The sequence below is a fragment of the Larus michahellis genome, chromosome 2, assembly GCF_964199755.1.
Source record: "Larus michahellis chromosome 2, bLarMic1.1, whole genome shotgun sequence".
Taxonomy (NCBI): Eukaryota; Metazoa; Chordata; class Aves; order Charadriiformes; family Laridae; genus Larus; species Larus michahellis.
Window position 1 is genome coordinate 142,056,949 of NC_133897.1, and position 17,956 is coordinate 142,074,904.

Here is a 17,956-nt window from a genome sequence, read left to right on the forward strand (position 1 = left end):
AATCTCCTTGGCTTTTGCCAGCAACAAGCTCAGGGATGTGTCAGTCAGTGTCAATAACATTCACAATGTTTTTGCGAATAAATAGCAATGAAGCAAAAGGCAATGCTTGCTCTTGGATGGTAAAATTTAAAGAAAACAGCTGAAGTGCCCAATCCGGCTGTTGACAGATCATTGATTTTCTGGATTGATGTAAAGCCAATGATCCTGAAGAACAGAGATAAACAGACAGATGTTTCAGGTTTTTGTCATTCCCAGACTTTTCTGTAAGTAAACTCTTAATATGTTTATATCAGAAAAGTTGCCAAAAATCACAAGTTTCTTAAATATGTGTATAACTTGCATGCAAATCACCCTTCCCAGCAAAGTTTAAAGCTGCAGAGGCAGTTCGATTAAACAATTGCATCTGTACGAGCCAAAGGAAGCAAGGCTGTGAAAAGAAGCTCATTTCAACGCACTCAATAGTTGATATTCCTTCTCTGTAGCCATTGCCAAATGGCAGATGTTTTTAGATTCTCAATTAGGTAATTATGGCAGTGCTGTCAAAGAAAATTGCCTACCTTCAACACAGTATTGTGCCATCTTGGTTTTTAGCTCTTGTAGATCCTGACATTTTATTTTGATCATAATGATGATTATCTCCAGCTACAATCTGTCTTTTCATATTAAACATTTCAAAATGTTTCTGCTGAAGCAGACATTCGATTTGTCCAATTTTGAAACCTCTTGAAGATTACATATTTGAAGCCATATATTCAAGTCAAAGAAATTATTAAATAAGAGCAAGTAAAAGACTGAGGAAACTCCTCAGCTCTACTCTTCAAATCTCTATGTTGTAGTACAGCAGGTAGTTACATGATTCAGATACTGCCTTTATAACAGTTTCTTTGCCACTGTAAAATTAAGCCACAATATGTTGTTGATTTTTCTGGTGCTTAGGGCATCATAGTCTTATCTTCTATGGTTGTTTAGTGCCCTGAGAGTCATTCAGTATGTCACTGAAGGAAGAGAAAGAATGATGTGAGCTTAAATTTAGTGCTAACCAAAAGAGAGTTATGAAGTGTTAAGCTCTGAAAATGTTCTCTGTGCTTCATGGAAAGGGTCAATCAGTTTAGATAAATTATTATGTAACTACTGTTTAAATATTCCAGCTTCTAAGTAAAAGCAAATGGTGTTTTATTTTCTTTGGCTGCTGTTTGGTGATTACCAATCTTGCATTTAAAGCTCACTCAGATACACTAGTCAATGAGGAACAAATTCCCATAACTGTTTTAATGAAATTACGGATTTGCCTTATCCTGACCCATGCACCTCTTCCGAAGTCATGCCTGTACAGCAAAGAAAAGAGGACACCTTTTCTTCAGGACAGAAGCAAATATCAGCTGTTGTTCAAGGATCCACGATGAAATCCCCATTTACAAACTTATTTTTTTCATTTTTTTTACATCCTGCTGGGAAGCATTGGTTGGTTTCTCGCATCACCTTCCCTTCTGTACAATATCACTCAAAGTCCCATCCAGGCTCTAGTTCATTTCAGAAGACATAATTATCTTACATTTCTTCTTTTAATTCATTCCTTCTTCTCAGCCTTGAATCACATACACAGGAACAAATTAGTTGTGCTGACTGTCGTATGTTGTTTAAATAGTCATTGTGATATGATTAGAGGCCAGAGTCAAGAGAGTCTAATGCTGCTCACATCTCAAGGTCCAACCTTCAAAAACAGACAACAGCCTAAGTCTGACATTTCTGTCAGTGCAGCTACGGCCACCCTGTGGGTGGGACAGGCTGTCTAAGTCATGGTACATATTATCCATTTCTGATGTTACCTCTCAAAAAAAAAAAAGAAAAAGAAAAAAGAAAAAAGAAAAGTATGGGAAGCCTGCAGTACAGCATCTCCTCCGGGATTTTCAGACATGCATAGGTGAGGTGAGAAACAAGTATGATCCCTTCTTCAATGAAATGCTGTAGTATTTATTGGAATGCCCTTTAGAAAGCATTGATGGTTGTGCAGAGTTTGATCTAACAAAAGGAGGGTAAAGCTTCAGTCTTAAGTGGTGACATCCTGAAAATACCGGATGAATTAATCTCTGCTTAACACATCTCAGCCAAGGATTTTGGCTAAATTAAGGAACAGATGAAACAGACTCCACTAAATAATGTAGTAGAGATTGTAAGAAGGACTTACTCCTCTTGAATTAATTTATAACCCTTTACTGTTCTTCTAAATGTTATCACATGGTATTACCCCTCCCTCTGAGTCCCATTAGTCTTGTAGACACTTCCTAACTATATGAACATGTCATCGGTGATGATCAGGACCCATGTGGTGATGACTGGTTTTGTCCCAAATAAATGAGAACAACAGATACTCAGAAGATAAAGTCAACTTCTTCATAGTTGGGCTTCACTGTATATTACATGGCCAATCCAAACTCCATGTGAAAATCCATTTGAGGATTTTGTATGACCTCTGATATATGTCCAAAACCAGTTTTCTCATTCCTAAATTTTGGTGTGATCTCCAGACAAATTACATGCTGACAAACAGAAATTTATTTTCTATGCTAACCAAGAAAATGAGCCGAAATTCTTTCCAGCAGAAAAGGACAGGCAGCTGGCTTCCTATTGCATGAAAGTCAAACTTTCTTTTATTTATTTTGTTAATTCCACCACAAGCATAGAGCTTTTTGAGAAAGATGTATTTTATGAAGAAAGAGAGAATCAAAATGCTGCAAATCGGTGCAGTGTATTGATTAGTGTCCTTAGCTAGAGAGGAGAGCCAGGGTCAGATCCCCACTGCTATTGAATTGTGCACTTGAGTCTCAGTCTCGCACGTGGGAAAGGAAAGAAAGAGGAGGAAAAGGAAAGGGAAATAAACGGATAGCTCTAGATAGCTGAAGACGTTTTCATTGAACTAATATGTTCCTTCCACAAATATTTGCTTTTGCATTTCCCTGGATTTTCTCTGTCCCCCTCTATCTGAGGATGTCCCTGATTTTCTGTGCAGAGGTGAGGACGTTGGCAGGGAGCAAGCAGGGGAAGCACGGGGCAAAACAGGGAGAAGCTGCAGTGAATGGGATCAGGGCAAAGACAGGGCTATATTGATGTGTTTGTCAATAGAGACTCACCAAAACCAACTATCTTTGCTTGAAAGATGAGAAGGAGGAAGAATAACAGTTACCAGGCAAACGGAGAACTCCAATGCAACAACTGATGCATTTAACATCATGTTCTTTATGCGTCTTGGTATAATATGTAAAGTTTCTACACTAAATCTGAAGAGCTAGGGTTTTTTAATAACTTCCTCTTCTACTGCATGAAGTAAACAAGCAAAACCATAAATTAAACTAAGGCACTTTCTATTTCTTCACTGTTTCAGATGATGGAAAACTGTCCTTTGATGAATTCAAAGCTTACTTTGCTGACGGAGTTCTGAGTGGAGAAGAACTGCGTGAACTTTTCCACACAATCGATACACAAAATACTGAGTAAGTGTCTTCTTCTTACAGAGTGCTACTCTCTGTACCTGAAAATGGAAAAAAAAAAGACATCAGACTGATTTTAGAAAACAAGTTTAAGAAGAAAGCTTCTTCAGGGAAGCTAGGCTGTGTCAAATGGCTCTAAACTGCATGAGAGAAGTGTTTCTAGACCTTGTAGAAATACCTGCATGTTCCAATAACTGTGATTTGGGTACTGAGAACGCAGGGTGGAAACTGGATGCCTTTTATGTTCCCCAACCATGATAGTGAAGAAAAGGGTTTGTGGCTTCCTTGAGGCTTAAATATGAGTTCCTCAATTCTTGACTCTACTACCTGAGATGAATACTTGGAGCAGATGTTGAGAGGGAAAAAATAAATGAAATAATCAGAGTAAAGAGCAGAAAAAGCCATCCTATCTGGAGCTGGCATGGTTATTGTGTTGGTGTTGTCACTTAGGCTGTTTAGACATCCCCATTACCATTTGGTGTAACAAGGCTGCAGGTTGAGGGTGTGAAGAACCTTACTTATTGCTTTCAACAGAGACAAACTTGTGCCATTGCATGCTCTCTTAGGCTAACTTTTCCTATCATCTACAGTGATTAAGGTGAATAGAAAACTGGAACAATGGCCAGGCCCAGAGGGTGGTGATTAGTGGCATGAAGTCTAGTTGGAGGCCAGTAAATAGTGTTGTACCCCAGGGGTCAATACTGGGCCCAGTCCTGCTTAACACCTTAATTGATGATCTGCATGATGGGGCACAGTGTACTGATGATATAAAACTGGGAGGTGTGTCTGATATGCCCAAAGGTCATGCTGCCATCCAGAGTGACCTGGGGAAGTGAGCTGATAGGAACTTCATGAATTTCAACAAAAAGTGCAAAGTCCTGCACCTGGGAAAGAACAAATATATGCACCAACACATGCTGGGGGCCACCCAGCTGGAAAGCATCTTGGCAGAAAAGGACATGGGGGTCCTGGTGGACACCAAGTTGAACATGAGCCAACAGTGTGCTCTTGCTGCAAAGAGGGCAAATGGGATTCTGGGTTGCATTAGACAAAGTATTTCTAGGAGGTCAGGGGTCACCTCTACTTAGCACTAGTGAGGCCACATCTGGAGTAGTGTCCAGTTCTGGGCTCCTCAGTACAAGAGAGACATAGACGTACTACTGGAGAAAGTCCAACAATGGGCCACGAAGATGATTAAGCGCCTGGACCATTTCTCCTATGAGGAAAGGCTGAGAGAACTGGGACTGTTTAGCCTGAAGAAGAGAAGGCTGAGGGGAGACCTCATGAATGTACATAAATACCTCAAGGGAGGGTGCAAAGAGGACAAAGCTAGGCTCTTTTCAGTGGTGCCCAGTGACAGGACCAGAGACAATGGGCACAAAATAAAACACAGGAGGTTACCTCTGAGCATCAGGAAACACATTTTTCTGTGAGAGTGACTGAGCATTGGCACAGGTAACCCGGAGAGATTGTGGAGTTTCCATACTTGGAGATATTGAAAGGACACCTGGACATGGTCATGGGCAACTGGTGCTAGGTGGCCCTGCTTGAGGAGGGAGGGTTAGACCACATGACCTTCAGAGGTCCCTTCCAACCTCAGCCATCCTGTGATTCTATGACTGAAGACGAGAATGGATTTCCTTTTTATATGCTTTCTGGCCATCAGCAGTTATTCACAGCAGGTCTCCCATTTATTGTTAATTAGGAATGTGTTACTAAGCTAGTGGTTTTTTTTTAAATTGGACTGTTCCTGGGGTAGAGAAAGTCCTGAGGAGAGACCATTTATTGCTTTTGCAAAAAGGTTGTGAAGACACCGTGTAGCAATCACAGCGTGTGTTGTGATTCTGTTTACAAGGAGTGAGTATAAAGTAAGTCAGTATTGCTTTTCTCAGCTGCATACAGTGTAGCAACGAGTACTAAAATGCTATCACAGCCTGGCTCCCAGGTAGAAGTAGTGTAACAGGGTCTTATCTCAACCAATGCCAAACTTTGTTGTGACTCTGTGTTTTTTTACTTCCCACAAGGAAAAAAAAACAACATGCTGTTATCTTGTACTTCATAAACATCCAAACACTAAGTCACAGTAAGATATTAGTAGCCTTGTTCCTCAGACACATGAATCTGGCCATCACCGCAATACTTCAGGACTTGCCCATTACCCCAGGTAGCTCCAGACAGGCCTTTCCCCTTGGCCAGCTCTTCCTGACAGTGACTCTCCTATGGCTTGTTCACCTTTGGATGTCTGTGTCACAGCATTGTATCCCTCCTCCTTCCCCTCCTCCTCGGCTTTTGCTTCCTCTGCAAACACCCAGTTCTCGTGACAGTTGTGTATCATCAGCCACCAAAGCAGACCCTAGCCCAGGCCCATCACCCTGCAGGCCTGTCAATGACCAGGCATGATGCTGGCCATTGACGTGACAACTACCCTTGTAGCAGAAGGCCTGGAAGCCCAGCTGAGGGCTTTTTTGGGAACCATCTCAAAGCTCATTCTTCAGAAGAAGCCTCACAGAAGGCCTTGTGTGCTTGGAAGCTTGTCCATTTTTTCCACCATTACCAAGTAGTCTAATGAATATATTCTTGCCTTGCAAATTTTGCCTCCCTCCAATCCAGGTGGAATTATTAAACCGCTTCGCCTTTGCCAGAAAGTGTGAAGAAAGAAATCAGTTGAAGTCTGAAATCGGATCAATGTTGCAGAATCACAGAATCACAGAATCTTAGTGGTTGGAAGGGACCTCTGAGATCATCGAGTCCAACCACATTAAAAAAAAACAAACAAAAACAAAACAAAAAAAAAAAAAAAAAAAAAAACAAAAACAAAAAACCACCCACCTACTAAACTCCACACCCACAACCCCACACACAACACCCCACCACAAACCAATAATCTTGGGCACTAGAGCATGCCCTTATGTGTATGCTAGGGAACATGTATCTCAGTTTACGATCATTTATGAACATCTTCCAGGAAGAAAAACATTAAAATTTTAGAAAAGTTTCCAGGTTTTCATTAGTCAATATGCAAATATATTTTGGTAAAAAAATCAATAATTAAATTAATTCAGATATAAACTATTTAAACTGTTGCTTATTTCAAGCCATTTAAAAATACAGTCTGTATGCAGAACCACATTTCTTTGCTTTCTTAAGAGCTTGATTGCTTTTTTTATGAAGGTGTCTGAAGTACTTTCCATGCGCAGTATTGTCTGTGTGATTATATGGACCCACAAAATGCCTACAGTTAGGAATCCTCTTTTAGATCTGTTCTCTGCATCCTAAAAGCATTCACATAGCCACCTAATTCATATAAACAGACTAATATATCCCCTAGGAGTAAATGCCTAAATAACTCTGTGGATTTGTTTTTTACCTCTGATCTCACTTATGTTTCTGTAAATCAGGTGTAACCTCCCCAGAGTCATTAGATTTAAGACAGCACATAATGGAAGTATGGAATTGGACTCCTAATCCCAAAGCATCCAGTAAACCATCTTGTGTTGAAGACTATTGATACTAGAAAGCAACAGAGAAACAGGTTTCCCAGATATACCATTTTTTTAACGGACAACACAGGAGGAGCAGCAATATAAACAGCTTATCTGTTATCATAAGAAAACAAGAGACAACTATCATTGTTTCCCTAATTTCCCATATTTCTCTAATTTGTCAAAAGTATTTACATGCTATAAAGCAGAAGGTTGCAGAAATGCTGCTAAATAAATAGGTGCTGTGTACAGAAGAAATAAGCGTAACATTTTAATTTCCTCTGGTTTCTTAAAATCAGCGGCAAAGACTGAGAAACAAATATGGTCTTGGACAAATACAATACATGCAGTCTACCTATTCCTAGCAAAATGAATCACGTGCTTCTTAGAACACCATGGGAATTTGCTTAGCAGGTTAAGGGCCTTCACAAAATTTTTTTAACCCACAGTCAGACTCATTTGAGAGCAAAAGGCTGATTCATACACCTTTGGCCTTCCTCATGTGCACCACATATCTGCATGAGAGCGGTTTTATTGTACTATGATTCCATGTGTCTGCATTTGTGAGGATGCATGCTGATACGGGCAAATATCCTCGATGACTATGTAAGATTTCTAAGAAAAAAGACGGATGTTCTACGTCTATTTTTTTCTTTCTTTTTACCTGTAAAACCTTTTTTTAATTTGTAAAATATTTTTATTTGTTATTTTTTATTATTTATAACCCTTTTTCTCTTTAGCAGAGACTATCTGGGCCTGAAAAATACGTTGAAAAGTTTAAAAACATTACATTTTTCCTCCTAGGAGATAGGCATACCTGAAGAATAGGTGCAACTTTGTCGAATGCTACAATTGAGAACAAGTTGTTCTCAGGAACAACTTGTTCTCAAGAACAAGTGCTGAGAACAAGTAATGAAACTGGCAGAGCAGCCATCTGAGAGAGAGTTCATTCTCACTGTTCAGGAAAAGCCTGGCAAAAAGCAGAGCGCAAAAGTCACAGAGAACACGTACTGTGAAGGATCATATTGTCATGTATTTCAGGGAATTGAACAGGTGGAAAACTAAGAAAGCCTACTAAATCACCTTTCCCAACCAGAAGAAAGGCTGCTTTCTATTGACTGGTTAGCATTTGTTATAGAGTAGGACCTAGATATAAATAAGGAAACGCAACAAGATGCTTTTTTGAGTGTTTTTTCATGAAGTCTTCAACTGGTAAAAGGCTTAGTGCCCGACTTTGCAGCTGAAAAGCTTTCTACGCTGCTTGATCTTTCTTTTTAATACATTTTAAAAGCTTTCCTTTGGTACCTTTGAAAGCTTTTGAGAACCCTGCCGTCACGCAGGCAGCAAGATGGAGTGTGCCAAATGTTGGATATAGCAAAGAGAGACAGCATGGACAGTATAATATGAATTCCTTGTTAGTATAGCTTTCCAGCAAAAATCACATGAAGCAGATATAATAAGGAGGTGAAAACTTTACTCACTGGCATTTGCTGAAAAGGGCAGATTATGTAAAATGTCTCAAATTAACCAGCTGGCTAAGAAAAGCAGCAAAATGTTCACTGAACCTTGGGAAGTTTTGTAATGCAAGCACTGGGAGGATGATCTACATATCAAACAATCTCCAAATCACCTATTTTGTGATGTTTTCACTTGCAAATTACCCAAGGGAATGAAATTAAAATCACGGTTTGTGTTTATAATTCCTAAGTAGTTTATGGCTGGTTTTGAGCAGGGGAGGGTGAGAAATTGTTGTGTATCTAGTAGGAGAAGATTTGCACAGATTATTTTGTCTCTCTTATCCAGTTAAAATACAGACTCAAACTCTGGACAAATCATTTATCTTCTCTCTGCTTCACTTCACTATTTACAAAATGCAGACTGTAGTGCCCTATCCCAGAAATATTTTGTAAGCATTGAGATTATGCAGTGATTTACACTACTTGTAAATGCCTAGGACAAATGGCTAGGGAAGCATGTCATGATCTGCTGGACCATTTATTGGAGTATCTCAAGATTTCGTATCTAGCTTGTCACAAGAGCAGATTTTGGGTTGTTTCCACCTGCATTAGATCTTTTAGCTCTGCCAGCATTCAAAACCTCACTCTCTGTGTGCATGAGTCCATGTACTTCAAAGCCTGAAGATAAAAAAGGAGAGATGGCCTTGGGGTAATATCCGTGGGCCACAAGCTCAGGAAATCTGAATTCCCTTCTCAGCTCTGGTGCAGCAATCTTTCAAAAAATATTCAAAGCATGGAAGACTTACACTGGCTTAACACTTTTAAGGGAACTAAATTAACCAGGTATTAAACCCCCCTGTTACACAGGTCCTAATGTCAGTCTTGTTATTAACTTTTAAAAAGACCAAGCCCAGCTAATGTAACATACCTGTTACCGTGCAGACAGGCTACGGAAGACTGATAAAACGAGCAATTGCCATTTTCAGTGTGATAGCAGGGCAAATAATAGAGGGTTTAACTTCGCAGTAATTAAGGTCGTGTCTGCCTAACCCACTATGATCCCTGCACCTTCCTATTTGGTGCAGACAGGTGTTATCTTTTTACAAAGTAAGAGAAGAGTCAATTGGTACTGCAGTGACCAGAATCACCAGGAAAAAAAGATGAGTAGGAATCAGTTACGACCACATAAAGTTTCCAAAAGATAAGCAGAATAGGAATTGGTTATGCCAAGAAGAATTTATATTTACAATTTGTCTAGGCCCTAAAGTACAGGTTATTCATCCAGGCCAGATCATTGCTTTTACTGAAAGTTTGCATTAGCTAAGGATCATTCCTCAATACATCATTTGGACATATATTTTGCAATTTATGAATGTACTTGTGTGTAGACTGGCTATTTTTTTCTTTCTATTTCATAAAATCTACATTACCTCTTTAAACATTTTAAACATTAAATCAATACCAGTAAAGACACACTGTAAAAAATGATTGTGTGATTGTTTTAACTTCCATTCCTTTTTCCTTTTGATACAGCCTGAAACAAATGCATAAATTAATATACATCAGGTACAAAATAGATGAATGATGATGCTACCGCTACGTAGACAACCAGATCAGGTGAAGTAGTGTGTCCATGCAAAAAGGAAGTATTTCTTCCCATATTCTAGTACTGCTACAAAGTTTTACCTTTCTTGAAGGTGTTTTAATATAAGAATTATATTTGTAAGAGCTGGCGATCAAGAAGAGAAATTGTAAACAATTAAATTTGTGGAAGGGTCTTCTGTCCACTGAACCATAAGCCAACATAATAATTAGTTTAAAGGCCAACTACTAGATACACAGAGTTACACAGAAATTCCCCCCATGGGCAGACTAGCTCATACCTATTCAACAAGAACTTAGGTGTATTTTTTTTAAAAAGTCTACTATGACCACAAAGAAACAAGAGGACACTGGACCAATGGGCCACTGTGGTGACCTAGTGAATACCAGTCCCCTGTTTGTTAATCAATGCAGGGAGATAATACCAAGAATTAAGTCATACATTAAATTAATTTTAGTGTTCTTCGGTAAAACAAGCAAGTTTGGATTATTCAGAGATACTGTGCTTCAAAAGCTACATAGACAGTAGCTTTGATTAGGCCATACAACCAGCATTCCTGATGTGTAATTAACACAAGGTGACAGCTTTCGGGGAGTAGGAGTTAACTGTTCTTCCTTAAATGCAGTTTCCAGTATTGTCGTTACTTCAGTTTGAAGCTGAAAGCCAATTAGGCATTTGACTTCCACTGAAAGTCACTTCTATTGGTGCTTTCCAGGATCTCATGGAACCTTTGGGCAATCCCTATTCAATCACTTACTATTAAATACTGAGAACAGTAACAAAGCTGTTATGGGGGGTCCCCACTCAAACGCTCTCACTCTGTAAAAAAAGGCTTTGTGTTGAGGCAGCAGTGATTAGGTCTGGGCTGTTACAGCTAGGTCTCCAGGTTCTCGTTTCCTAGCATGCAACACTTAGCACTTGCATCTACTGCAAAGCAGTGTCTTGTATTTAAAGACCCTTAAAAAAATGAACGTATAGGCAAGGAATCAAGAGCAGTGATTATTAAAGTGTTAAGCTTCAATCGAGAGTTGTACAATGATCCTTCTCCCTTTACAAGGTCTCCTTGGAGACCATATAGCAGCCTTCCAGTACCTGAAGGGGGCCTACAAGAAAGCTGGGGAAGGGCTGTTTGCAAGGGCATGTAGCCATAGGACGTGGGGCAATGGTTTTAAACTAGAGCAGGGCAGGTTTAGATTAGACATTAGGAAGAAGTTCTTTACAATGAGGGTGCTGAGACACTGGAACAGGTTGCCCAGAGAGGTGGTGGAGGCCCCATCCCTGGAGACATTCAGGGCCAGGCTTGATGAGACTCTGAGCAACCTGATCTAGTTGAAGATGTCCCTGCTTACTGCAGGGGGGTTGGACTAGATGACCTTTAAAGGTTCCTTCCAACCCAACACATTCCATGATTCTATGATTGTTCATAGTGGTTTAAGTGTTTTGCAGATAGCATCAAAATAAACACACTATAAGCATCTGGGCAACATCTTAAGCTCTGTTGAAGGTATCAGGAGGCCAAGGTAGATCCCCACAGTGTGCTGGGTAGGAGTCAAGGCACCACAGCCCAAGTTAGACCTACGTGACATCATGGCTGTGAGCAGGGAAGGAGCAAGAGGAAGAGCTTACCTTTGCCTCCTGATTTGGCATGTATTTGACACAACATCTATGTTATACATATGTGACGTCACAGTTGGGCACTTGTCAGTGCTTGTCCTTGTCAGTGCTTGTCCTGAGCCCTCAAGAAAACCTCAATGCAGTCTTTGTGAAAGCTGAGGTAACCTTTTTGGAGGAGTTTTGGGAGGCTGAAGGAAGGCCACGTGGTTTTTTGCTCCTCTCTCCCCTTCCCGACCTCATGTCCAAGCCATGCAGTGTTCAGCGAGGCCTGCAAGGGTGGTGGGAGCAATAGGCAGAGTGTTGGAGGCAAACGCATCTGCTGCAGAAGCACCAGAAATTTTTCCCAGGGCTGACAAACAGGGGGACAACACACAGCTCATGGAGGAGGTGGTCTGCAGGTCATAGCTGATGTAATTTTGAAGCTGAAGAGCCACATGCTCTGCTGTCTTGGAGCATCCTAGTTATTAACTCCTTGATCAAGTGAATGTGAAACACCCATTTTGGCTGGGTAGCAATTTGTACAATCATGGCACGAGTGCAAATCAATACACACAGCTCAAGGCGAAGGCTATCAGTCACTGATGCTCAAAGCCATCTGAAGGTAGGAGAAGTGAGCTGGTGATGTTACCTACAAGAAATGCTGTATGTTTTCAAAAATTGCGGGCTTTTGCAAAGCAGTATCTGGGAATTTTAGGGCTGAGGAGGGAGTTGTCTTGCAACCTTAAGCATTGTGTGTCTTAACATATTCTCCTAAGCACTATTTTTAGGAGCAGATTGGAGCCAAGAATATTTTACAGATTAAATAGGAGGAAGAATCATTGACTGTGACTGGCTTTTGCTGACTTTCAACTTGAAAAATATTCAATAATTTTTCAGTGTTATTTCCATTGCTATTTCATTTCTTTTCAATCACTAAATCACAACATATACTCCAAACCCAAATCTGAAAATCTTCTTCCTCCCATATTTGCATTTAATCAGGAACAAAAATGGTATTTTTATTGTAAACTTGGTATTTTAAGTTCTTTAACATGTGAGCATCATTTCTACTGCCTAGTTTGTATCTTAACATTTCTATGAGCTTTCATCTGGTTTCTAAATCCAATGTGTGCATATGTTCGGCGCAGCTGCTTGGGGGTTGTAATACTGCTGAAGAAACTACTTAAATTCCCAATGATCCCAACTCAGAAAACCCCAGCTTGGGGGGTTAGCCTTCTCTAAACAGTTAGTAGATTGCATTACCTGGACTTCATATCTGCCCTTACTGAATGCTAAACAGCTTGCATGCAAGACAGTATTGCAGCACAGTTCAGCTTCAGGGGAGGTAGTTCGGTGGAAATATAGCTGTTTTGCTTACATGTGTCATTGCCTGAATAATTGTGCTGAAATTAGAGAAAAGCATCAGCAGCACAGCTTTTTTTTTTTTTATATACATGGAGAGAAGTATGCAGGAAAAGTTTAAAATTTGTGGCTTATGGGGTAAATGCTTTTACAGCTCATTTCCTTGGTAAATCTACCCCTGCTTAATTTTAATGTCAACTCTGACGAGCCCATGTTTCAGCAGAACAAGAATCCTTGACACGGTTAATGGTTTAGTGAATAGGTTTTAGCAGTCATTGCAAATGTAAACCTCCCTTTTACTCTCATCCTTCTCCCTTCCCTCCCTCCCCCTCATAACTTCCACGGAAATTGTTTTTGCATAATGGCGTCCTCAGGGAAAAGGTGTCAGAAGATAATGAGAAGATTTGGCAAAGTTGCAAATTAAGAGATTTGCAGAGGATCTCGAGGGGATTCAGTCTGCAGCACTGTCAGAGAGATAGTGCGATAAATGCTTCACTGATTACTGACTCATATGAGTCAGTGGGGAATCAGACTTGTTTTTCTCGCTTTTCTCATTGGTAAAATGAAATCCTTGGCCAGGACCTTAGTTACAGGGTAGGAGGGATGCTAGGACTATTGAGGTAGACCTGGGGCACCAGCAACCTCCCAAAGGCAGGTATCCCATTAAGCCTTTGTGTGTGGCACGAGTTAAAGATAAACTGTTCACAAACCGGAGATGAGTTTGGTGAGGACCTGACAGTCTTGGCCACCTGCAGCTCTGAGCTTATGCTGGCCATTTGGGAGAGTCTGTCATGCTGCATGTAAGAATGGGACTTGGCACTATGGAGAGATGTCTACTCTTGCATGTGTATGTATCAGCAGGGTGTCTAAGGCTCCCTTATAGGCAATAAAGTCGCCTAAGAAGTAATACTGCTCACCCAGGCTTCAGCTGCGTTGCCCAGGCATAAGGCCTTTAAGATACCCCCACCTGAAACACCAGCCCAAGGTGGACAGGGTGGCACAGGAGAAGCAGCTGGGACATGAGTGGTGGGAGAAATGCCAGAGCATCTGAAACAACACTAGATGCCTGCGTTATATTCAATTGCTCAGGCTCCTGCTAGCTGGCCCACTGAAAAAAAAACCTACTCCATTGAATACACTGGGGCTCATTTGCCAGGCAAGGGAGGTTGAATACCCTTGTACACATATGGTCATCTACATTTAGGACTCTGACCCCCAAAGTGAATCCACCTCCCTCCCACCTGCCCAGGTCTTCATTAGCAGAGCCCTCGTTCCTCCCTTGTGTCAAAACAGAAATGCTGAGACCATCTGCCCTAATAGTAAACTCCAAAAGGATGCCAATTCGACGTCTGAGAGCAAGAGGTTGGTTAGCATTGTCCTTGTCATTGTGGGAACCCATCCGACTGCATCAGCCTGCAACCCAGTACTGTGCACTGAAACTAAACCAAAATGCATATTACATGGGACTACAGTGCTTCCTTCGAGACTCTGGTCGTAAAGCTAATAATGACAAACCCTCAGTAATGTGATAGTAGCCCAAGGATAGTAATTACCCATGTCTTGGATAGCTTGCTTTTGTTTCATTTGGAAGGCATATTTTAGTCTCATGCTATTGCTGATTTATCAGGGTTCAATACAAGTGCAGAGAAAAAAATAATTAACTTCTAAGTACAATGAGGAAAAAAAAATGATTTATTAAAACCAGAATGAGATACAGACAGGCTCTTTAATTAGGTGAACTGCAGGTGAATAAAAAGTGGGGTTTTTTTCTAAAAATGAATTATTGAATGCAAAAAATTGTGTGAGGAAAATAATACATTGGGTTTTGACCATTTTTTGAAACTAGATCTTTTAGATTAAATAAGAATTTCAGGCACATGGTGCAGCACTGACATCAAAAAGGTGTGTTTGCTGCTCCTTAAGAGAGATAATTGCAGCTATTGACTTTAACTGTCAGACTTTTCAAGACAAGAGCTACAGAAATCAGTTTGGAAATGCAGTACAGAGAAAAAGGCAAGATACTGGTCAGAATGAGCTGATTACACAGTTTAGTATTTCATGATTGAACAAAACGAGTTCACTGAGAACAATCTACACAGTCTTGATGCTGATGGATCCTCTGATCAGCCAGACAAGCTGCAAATAGAGTTGCTTAGAAATTTTCCATATGAGTGGTTATTTTTAATGGGAAATTCAGCTTTCTGCAGAAAAAAAATGAGAATCAGTCATACTGTGAAAGTCAAGTCATAATGAGTAGTTTCAACTGCATTGACCTAAATGGAGCTGACCTAGACTGTTTCATTTCAGTTCAGTTCTTCAGAAGATAACATTGGCTTCCTAGCAGTGAGCTCACTGCTTGATGGTAGATGTAGTTTGAGGGCCTAGACCCTTCCATAATTTGGGTTTCTCAGTGAACCACAGCAGTTTTGGCATCTCTATCAACACGTGCATTTCCAAGGAGTTCAATAAAGCAAAATAAACACTTTATTTTGTGTAACAATATATAATTTAATCTCAATTATTTTAAAAAATAATCATTTTGGGGCAAAACCAGAAGTTGAAACATTATCATGTTCTACGGGGTGCACACTCTGAAATTTGCTCCTTGTGGCACAAGAGCCACCACAACGGTACCTCCCATCTCCTTGTTTACGTTGGTGTGATTCAGACTCTGCTAAAAAAATCATAGCTCTGCAGCCCTTGTACAGTTCTCTACAGATTTTAGCAAGCGCTGCAACTTTTAATAGTATTATTAAGACTCTTTTAGCAACACAGAGACTGTTATAGTTGGGATGATTAAGGGGCTAGCCAGATATGTAGTCATCGCATCCCTGTGAATCATTGTCTGATGCAAAGGGCTAGGTTGTGGGGTTTTTTTTTTTTCAGATGAGTTGTTAGTCAGTAAAAAAACCCTTTGTCTCCTGTAGCCTTGCCACACGCAGAGCAGTAAGTGATGCTTCTGAAGTTGTCACTTGGCCCGGAGCTAAGCATCAGCAAAGTAGGCAATTATTTAGTGCAGCAAAATGTGGGACATTAAAACAACTGTGACCCCACCGCCTGTACCAGAGCCCAGAAAGCCGAGCTGGCTGCTGCCTTCGAAAGACCAGAGGGTGCACAGTCCAGCCAGCCGTGGGCTTGAAAAGCCAGCGGCATCCTCAGGGCAGCGGGAAGTTTGGCTTCCCATGGACCAGCCCCAGGAGCTCTATCCCACTTTTTCCCCTTCTTCCTCCTCTCCTTTTTCTGGGGGAAGAGGCCAGCCCCTGGGCTTGTCCCAAGTCCATATCCTACTGATGGCAAAAGGCAGTTTTGCCTCCACTGATAAGAAATCTTGAGCAAACCCAAGTGAAAAGGTCTTCATTGTTGCAAAGGAGCTGTGAAACAGAATATCCTTAAAATGGACGTGCACACGTAAGAACTCCTTTGCACAACACCCTCTGTAGTGTTGGAGCACTTACCTCATTTTGCTGACTAGAAGTGGGATGGTGTGCAGGCTTTCTTGTTGCAAAGAGCTTACAGCTTTTTGGCAGAGATTGTCCATGGATGATTAGTCAGTGACCCTTGCACAGTCTATGTAATGCTTAATCCCTTTCAGTCACAAATTATACGCCTCTACTTAACAATTGGAGATACCAGCCTCAGACTTTCCTCCCTAAAACCAAATTTAGCAAAGAGATGTGCAAATGGGACACAAAAAAGAGTTGGTTCAAGCCTCTGAAATAAATCCTTCTCATATCTGAGAATGAAGAGAGATTGAAGAAGAAAGCATTATCTTTCTCCAGCTATGATAGTCATGGCAATGATTTTCCCAAATTAAGTTAGTTGATGAAGTCTTTCATATAGTATTGGATTCTTCAATAAAATAACTGCTTTAGATGACAGAGTCTGTTCTTTATATATAATTCCTGTATGTCATTGCCTCTTCTTGTGGTCCAGGGAATATTCACGGACCTTCTGCTGGTACCTCTGCCTAGAGGTGCCTTTCATCCCAGAGAATTGTATGTGTCAGGCCAGTGGATGGTGTTGTGGATCGGTGGAAAATATCTTTAACCTTCCCTCCTCCCTGGCTGGCCCCAGTCCACAGCTGACTATGGGGGGCACAACTAGAGCGTGATGACAGCTGCTTCGCACTCCTACATTTTGGGCCACTTCCAGAGGTACCACAAGTAGGCACTTTTGCCACAGTTCATTCAAGTGAATTTGCTTATGTTTCTGTCACTGAGCAACAGGTATGAGCAACTTTGCAGTGAGCAGGACTGCTCAGTGCAATATTTGTAATAGTTCTTTAACAACAGCTGATGGTACTAGGTAGGGAACATTTTAGACATGAAGTCAGACGTGTAAAAGGACTGCACTTAGTAGTCAGAAAGCAAATTAAGAGCAGAAGTTTAAAAAATAATCATGCTGACATGACGCGAACGCATTTTGCAGCACTCTGTGCTTCAGGTGCTTATCAGGAGTGGAGTGCTGGTGCCTGGATGTGAGTCATCAGCAAATATTGCAAATAACATGTTCAGCATTGCTAGATTATAGGTTTAAGCAGAAGCATCCTTGTCAGATGTCCCCACCGACATGATGAACAGGTGCCCGCCTGTGTACTGAGTTGCAGAAACAGCCCTCTGGTGTGCACCTTACTCCTGCACAATTAAATATATTCCAAATTTCATTAATTGTTTCCATAGCAGGGAGCTCAAAATTGCTTGTATACAGAAAAAAGGATTTCTAGGTTTGTTCACAACTGTGTTTGAAGTAGCATGTTATTATTTCTGGAAGAATGAAATAATCAGTGACACAAAATTATAGTTCCCCTGCCTAGCACAGCATCCCCTTCAAATAGGATGCCCAGAACAATGGAGCCTCAGATGGTATTCATAATAGAGAAGGAAATACTGTGAGTATGCTAGACTGAAATCCATGCTCTTTCTGTAATTTCTGTGTTCTGTCACAGGCTTCCTGAAAGCTGCTGCACAAATCACT

General features: G+C 40.8%; 1 protein-coding gene across 2 annotated transcripts in view; it reads left to right on the forward strand.

Annotated features, from left to right (window-relative positions):
- Positions 1–17,956, forward strand: part of NECAB1 (N-terminal EF-hand calcium binding protein 1) — a 71,785-nt gene that overhangs the window by 14,780 nt on the left and 39,049 nt on the right. For both annotated transcript variants that reach the window (XM_074577406.1, XM_074577407.1), the window contains exon 3: positions 3,380–3,488. In XM_074577406.1, the coding sequence (XP_074433507.1) occupies positions 3,380–3,488 (109 nt within the window). The remainder of the gene's footprint in view (positions 1–3,379; positions 3,489–17,956) is intronic.